The 6,675-nt window shown below is 36.6% G+C and overlaps 1 protein-coding gene across 1 annotated transcript; it reads left to right on the top strand.

Annotated features, from left to right (window-relative positions):
- The first annotated feature begins 265 nt into the window (after positions 1-265).
- Positions 266-6,465, top strand: LOC147398606 (DEAD/DEAH box RNA helicase family protein). Its single transcript, XM_086447861.1, has 19 exons — positions 266-1,558; positions 1,655-1,708; positions 1,954-2,066; positions 2,233-2,445; positions 2,530-2,608; positions 2,795-2,848; positions 2,968-3,042; positions 3,195-3,248; positions 3,406-3,450; positions 3,553-3,647; positions 3,746-3,875; positions 4,006-4,104; positions 4,366-4,421; positions 4,514-4,616; positions 4,959-5,087; positions 5,237-5,415; positions 5,704-5,728; positions 5,836-5,951; positions 6,223-6,465. Exons 1-19 carry the CDS (start codon positions 353-355, stop codon positions 6,308-6,310), a joined length of 2,913 nt encoding a protein of 970 aa, XP_086303987.1. The 5' UTR covers positions 266-352; the 3' UTR covers positions 6,311-6,465.
- Positions 6,466-6,675: the final 210 nt, after the last annotated feature.

Raw genomic sequence — 6,675 nt, 5'->3', positions numbered from 1 at the left:
TAAGGTACTTTTAAATATAACACAATAAAGAATATTTTTCTATAATTTTAGAAAACAAATTATAGGGGTTGTGACTTTAGATATTATTTTTTTTATTAGAAGGGTTTTATTTATAATTTATAATTTAAATTATTACTTAGATTTAGGGTTGAAACTCAAACCACTCTTTTTCATGTGCAATGAAATTGGTCTTCTTTCTCATTGTAGCAAAAATAAAGTTTGGCGGGAAACTTAAAAACCATAACCCAAACTCTCTCTCTGTCTCTCACACACAAACATTTGGCGGGAAACTTAAAAACCAGAACCTAAACTCTCCCTCTCTCACACACACACAGTCTCTCTTCTTACATCCATGGAAAGCGATTCAGACTCCGATGGTTCTCACATCTCCACAACTCCGCCAAGAGAACCAAAACCCTCAAAAGCTCCTCTACTCACTCTTCTCTCTTCTTATAAACCTAGATCTAGCGCTAGGGTTAGAATTCCTCCCCCCCAAAAACACATTTCAAATTCCAAATCTCATTCGAATCATAAACCCCTAAAAAACCCCAAAACCAAGATCAAAATCAAAACCAAAGCAGATCCTTCTGAAGAGAATCCAATTAGAAATACTTTCCCCTCCACCGAATTTTCTAATTTATCTGGTTTATCAGTACAGATCCGCCATGGTTCAGATCGAAACCGCGAAGTTTCTGTTTCGAATTCTATAGAAAACCTTCCTGCAAATTTTTGCTCCAAGTCCACATTTTTCTCGAAGATCCAACGGCCGTATTCGATTCCAGAATCAGTTGAAAAAGACCCATTGCCTCCTTCTGTATCAATTCCACAACCCAAGATAGGTAGCCATGAGGACGTCGAGATTGTTAGGAATTCTTCAATTTCGATCACTCCGAAGACCATTCGTGAAGATGTTCGTAGCGGAGATTCCGTCAAGTCTGGGAGAAAACATCCTAATTCAATTGGAAGTAGTGTAGATCCACTCCCATCGAAACGCTCCAAACCCATCTCCGAAGGGAATTTCGTTAGGTTAAATATCAATGGGTATGGTCGCAACAAATTCAAAAGCAAGAGTGGAAGAAGATATACATCATATTCATCTCGAGGAAAGAGATTTCATTGGAGAAGTAAGAAGAAATCCAAAGCACAAGGCGAGGCTGAAACTGATGGCCTTTGCGATGAAGACGGTTTGGTTTCAGAGGTCACACAAGAACATAAACATAAGCACAAAACCTCGAAATTCAGCTGTGAATTGGTTGAAAAGGCTGTGTTGGATGCTCAAAACGACCCATCCGATGAAAACTTGGCAAAGCTGGTGAAACTGACTCATGGGTACGATTCTTTCCGCGAGGGACAACTGGAGGCTATTAAACAGGTCATTAAAGGGAAATCGACGATGCTAGTGTTGCCAACTGGTGCGGGGAAATCATTGTGTTATCAGTTGTCCGCGATGATTTTGCCGGGGATGACTCTTGTTGTAAGTCCACTAGTAGCATTGATGGTTGATCAACTAAGGCAATTACCTCCAATGATTCAGGGTGGTCTTCTTTGTAGCAATCAGGTAGTTGATGAGGCTCACCTCCTCTTTATCTATCTTTCCTTATTTGAAGGTTTAATTTGATTGTTCTTTCTTTTTTTTTTTTTCTTCTTTTGCCAGACAAGTGAGGAGGTTTCGGAAACAGTGCGGAGACTTCTCGAAGGAAATATAAAGGTGATTATCTACGGAAAGTTGGATTATTGAATGATAATGTGTAGTTGGGCATACGTTTTAGGTGCTATTTCACTGTGGGCATGCTTTCATATTGTTAAATTTTCTTCGTGATGTTAATCGATTTTGAACAATTCTGTTTAGATAAAGTTTTGATTACGATATATAATTTGATTCAATTCAAGAGATTTTATCCGTTGTAATTATGGCCAATGCTAAATGTGCATGTTTTATGTGTGATGTGTTAGGTGCTTTTTGTTTCACCTGAGAGGTTCCTAAATGCAGATTTTATTTCAATAGTTGGGGCTGCACCATGTATATCGCTTGTCGTGGTGGATGAAGCTCACTGCCTTTCCGAATGGTTGGTGGTTCATCTGCTTCCCCCTTGATTTTTTTTTGGTTGTTGTTTGTGTGTGTGTGTTTGCAGCCTAAAAGTCTCTCTTTCTCTGTCCTCCCTTTCCTTTTGGCGATTTTCTTTTTATTGTTAGTTATAGCTTGCATAAATTAATGCCATAATTTGAACACAGGTCCCATAATTTTCGGACTTCATATTTGAGGCTCAGAGCATCACTACTACGAACAAAACTCAATGCTCAATGCATCCTCGCAATGACAGCAACAGCGACGACCAAAACTTTGCAGGCTGTTATGCATGCTCTTGAGATTCCCTCATCCAATCTCATCCACATATCTCGAATGAGGGAAAATTTACAGTTATCTGTAACTTTGAGTGGAAATAGGCATGTATATTTCTCTGTTTTTTATTTATAGTAGACCACTTTTTGTTTTTGTTTTTTCTCTGACATATATGAATTTATTTGTAGAATGAAAGATTTGATGATGTTGATGAAATCTTCTCCCTTCATAGAAGTTCAGAGTATCATTATTTACTGTAAATTTCAGGTTTGGTTGCGTTAGTTTTTGTAATGTTATATTTGGAATGCTATGGTGCTTTTGATTATTTCCTGCAGCATCTTTATTCTTATCCTTCTTGAAGTAACTTTAAGGCTCACACACACACAAACACGTCCATGTTTTTGTTTCAGTTATAATGTGGGACTTACTTCCTAAGCATATTCCTTTTTGCAGTTCGAAACTGATTTACTTAGCAAATACCTTTGTGATAACAATATATCTACAAAGGTCGGTACTATGTTTTCCTAGTTACATGCTATTAGATTAACTGCATAGATTTGCTTGTGTTTGTGTTATTTTTGTGCTGAATAATAAAATGCGTGAGGTGATTTTTAATTGCTAAATAGAGCTACCACAGTGGCATCCCAGCGAAGGATAGAAGCCGCACCCAAGAGTTGTTTTGTTCCAACAAGATAAGAGTGGTAATGATATTTATCCTGCTCACTACAAAATGTTTATGCACCACATGTCATGTATCATTAATGTGTTTTGAATTAGTTGGGTCATAGCACATATTAGCTGGATGTAGCATTTGTCTTCCAAAACATTTACTCTCTTTTGTTTGTGATGGAAGGTTGTTGCGACTGTGGCATTCGGCATGGGGCTTGATAAGAGTGATGTTGGAGCTGTATGAGCAAACCATAATTATATTTCAGATTTGTGGTTCATTTTATTTTATTCACCTTGGCATTTATTTGCATCATGATATGCATGTATTCATTGCATCATCACCGTGTTGCAAAATCATTCCTTTCTCTCCTAAATTTTGACTTCTCTTTTAACAGATTATTCATTATAGCTTACCTGAAAGCTTGGAAGAATATGTACAGGTGGTTATACTAACAATTACCAAACAGTGGAAGTTAAAAGATTGTTCCTCCCTTTACAGTAATAAAAATATGCTAAGTAGACTAAATTGAATGCTCATATAGGAAATTGGACGTGCTGGACGGGATGATAGATTGTCTTATTGTCATTTATTTTTTGATGAAACCACTTATTTCAAGCTTCGTAGTCTTCTTTACAGGTGCAAAAAGTTTTCTTCTATTTTTCTTTTAGTATCTTCTATTTATTTTATTTCTTGAATGACAAGAGTAAAATTTGCTTACAAAATTGTTTTGTCAGTGAAGGTGTAGATGAATATGCAGTAAACAAATTCTTATCTCAAGTATTTAGCAGTGCTATGAACTCACCTGGCAAAACTTGCTCCATAGTTAAAGAATTGGCCTCTCGGAAATTCGATATGAAAGAAGAGGTCCTTTCCATATCCTTAATTCTTTTGTTAACACGACATCGCTTCTGTATCTGCTCATTGAACCATGTGGTAATACTCGCAGTTCTAACATTTTGATAAGAAAAAATCTATTTGGTTTATATGGTGGCAGGTGTTACTCACAGTTTTAACATATTTGGAGTTGGGGGAAGTCCAGTACTTGCGTCTACTACCACAGCTAAACGTTACTTGCACTTTATATTTTCACAAGGTGGGTAGCCAAGTATATTCCCAAATTTATTTAGGTTAAAATTATTTCTTTTGACATGTCTTGGTAGCTTCTGTGTCTGAACGTTTAGAATCACGGGTGCTGATTGTGTTTGCCCTTTAAAGGCATGGCTGTATTACAGGGATAAAATCACTTGAATCTGATTCAACAGTTCAGTTTGTCTGGCAGCACTGCTATCTGAAACCGGACACAATATTTTCATTCATTTAACCACTTAATTTATACACCTTAACATTATTGCAGACGTCCCCCTCATTACTTGCTGGCAAGGATATTGCGGTTGCAGAAATTCTGAAGAAGTGAGTTCTTGATCTAGTTTTGAATTACAGTATTCCAATACTTCTAATTTACGGAACTTTTGACAGGTAAGGGTTCTTAATGACACTTTCAGGTCTGAACAAAAGCAAGGGCATTATGTGTTTGACATCCCCACCGTGGCAAATAGCATTGGTGTCACAGCTATTGACTTGACAAAGCAGTTGCAAGATTTAAAGGTATGATAACTCTAATGCCTATAATGATGAAATAATAAAAATATTGTATTTTTTTAATCGTAGTTCACAAAAGCGTCTTGCATCTTTGATCAACAACCAAAGAATGATGTCTTAGCATCCGGCTTTAAAAATCAAGATTTCTGATGGCATTGCTTGTGAGAGGGAAAGTGTTGTTTCATATACTCACAGTTGTGGAGACGTTAAATATTGTTTATATGATTATTATTACAGTTATGAAGTAAACTGGAATGAGCATTGTACACGTTAGCTTCATACTATTAAATAATGCTGCCTTTTGTTAATTAATGAGTCTTTATTCTCTTCTCTTGAGGGAAAATTTAGTTCAAGGGAGAAATAACATATGAGGTGAAGGACGCAGCTTTGTGTTATACAATTGTGAAGAACCCAGGAGACTTTTGTTCCCTCGCAACACATATCACAAGATGGTTATCAGAAGTCGAAAGTTGTAAGGTAAGCAATTTAATTTTATTAATTCAAAGCTATATTCCATTGAAACAAGTATCAGAAAGAATAATTTGCATTCTAATTTTATTAAAACTTCTACACATTTATCCATTTACCCTTTTTTTAACATGTTTTACTTTCTACTTTTGAAACAGGTGTGGAAATTGGATGAAATGTTCAATGCTGTGACCTTTGCTACAAAAGAGTGCAAGAAAATGGATGGTTGCTCCGGCACACTGCATACACAATGCTTGCAGAGTAGGATTTTGGACTACTTTAGCAGAGATGATAACAACCCTCAATGTGTTTTCCTGAATAAGATGAGTCGAAGCAGGTTGAGACAAATCTTTATTTTCTTTTCTGTTTTATTAGCTGTTATACATAAGGAAGATTGAGAGAGATCCCGATTTCCCAAATGTAAAATTTTCCCTTGTTGATCTTTATCTTTCGCCTTAGAGATCTATGTTGGACCCATTCAATGGGGTTCCAAATACCGGGCATTTGTACAAGTGTACATCAAGGATTGGGAATCCAAGTTCTTATTCTCCCAACTTGAAAAATTAGTCTTAGTAATCGATGTTTCCTTCTAGTGGTACTTATGCAACTATCATTTGCATTTCAGCCCATTTTTGCGATCGGATATAAAGGTGAGTTTTCAACTGCTAAGTTTGCTTTTTTGTGACTCTTATGGGAAACTCATTTTTTAGGAGTTGAATTTGATTTTATTTGCATCATTTTTTTCTTTCTGGAATAGGTGTTTTTGCAGAGTAATTCACATGTCAAGTTCACCCCAAGAGCAGTCGCAAGAATAATGCATGGCATTCCCAGCCCGGCTTATCCTTCTACCACTTGGTCCAAGGCTCATTTCTGGTAATCTTCAAACTTTAAGTTTCATTAAAATGCTTGTTATTAGTTGATGGATTAATACTTTACAAGATTGTAACGACTGTACCTCGAGCAAATCATAACTCACAAATGCATCCTTATTTTTCTTGTCCATTTGTAAACCAAAAATCAATAGTTCTGCCCATATTGTGCATCTTAAGATTTCCCTGACGTTGATGTTCATCGTTTTTTAGTTTACTTAGGCTGGCAAGCTAGGGTTGTATGCTGAGCTGCTTATTCCTTTTGTGGTTGACAGGGGACGATACACGCAAGTAGACTTCCCAGTCGTCATGGAAGCAGCAACGGTGGAGCTCATGAATTTCGCTGGGAAGGATGTATTGTAACTGTAAGAACACGTTATTATATTTAGTTATGCATTTTGAATGTAATTTGAGGTAAGCTATGGGTAGATCAGGAATGATCATCCACAAATGTAAAATAAAAACATCAATTTCCTCACAAAGAAAAATAAAAGAGAATAATTTCATGTTCTTTACTATCTTGTAGAAGACTAATCTACATTAGCAGTGGGGAGAAAATTCTGAATTGACTAGTGGTTTTAGGGAAGAGTTGTGCTGGAGTGACCTCAAGATTGACCTCATTTTGCACTTTCTTGACGTGGAGGTGCGCACAGAACCAGATGCTTTTCACTCGTATCTTGATGAAAAACATCTATGGTTCGTACACACCACGTCAGGGAAAGTGCGAA

The sequence above is a fragment of the Akebia trifoliata genome, chromosome 7, assembly GCF_017979445.1.
Source record: "Akebia trifoliata isolate Shusen 1 chromosome 7, ASM1797944v1, whole genome shotgun sequence".
Taxonomy (NCBI): domain Eukaryota; kingdom Viridiplantae; phylum Streptophyta; class Magnoliopsida; order Ranunculales; family Lardizabalaceae; genus Akebia; species Akebia trifoliata.
This window is presented reverse-complemented; position numbering and strand designations above follow the sequence as displayed.

Coding starts and splice junctions, on each gene's coding strand:
- LOC147398606 (XM_086447861.1), top strand. CDS start 353: ATGGAAAGCGATTCAGACTCCGATGGTTCTCACATCTCCACAACTCCG. Junction 1,559..1,654: donor GTCTTCTTTGTAGCAATCAG/GTAGTTGATGAG, acceptor TTCTTTTGCCAG/ACAAGTGAGGAGGTTTCGGA. Junction 5,088..5,236: donor CAGAAGTCGAAAGTTGTAAG/GTAAGCAATTTA, acceptor CTTTTGAAACAG/GTGTGGAAATTGGATGAAAT.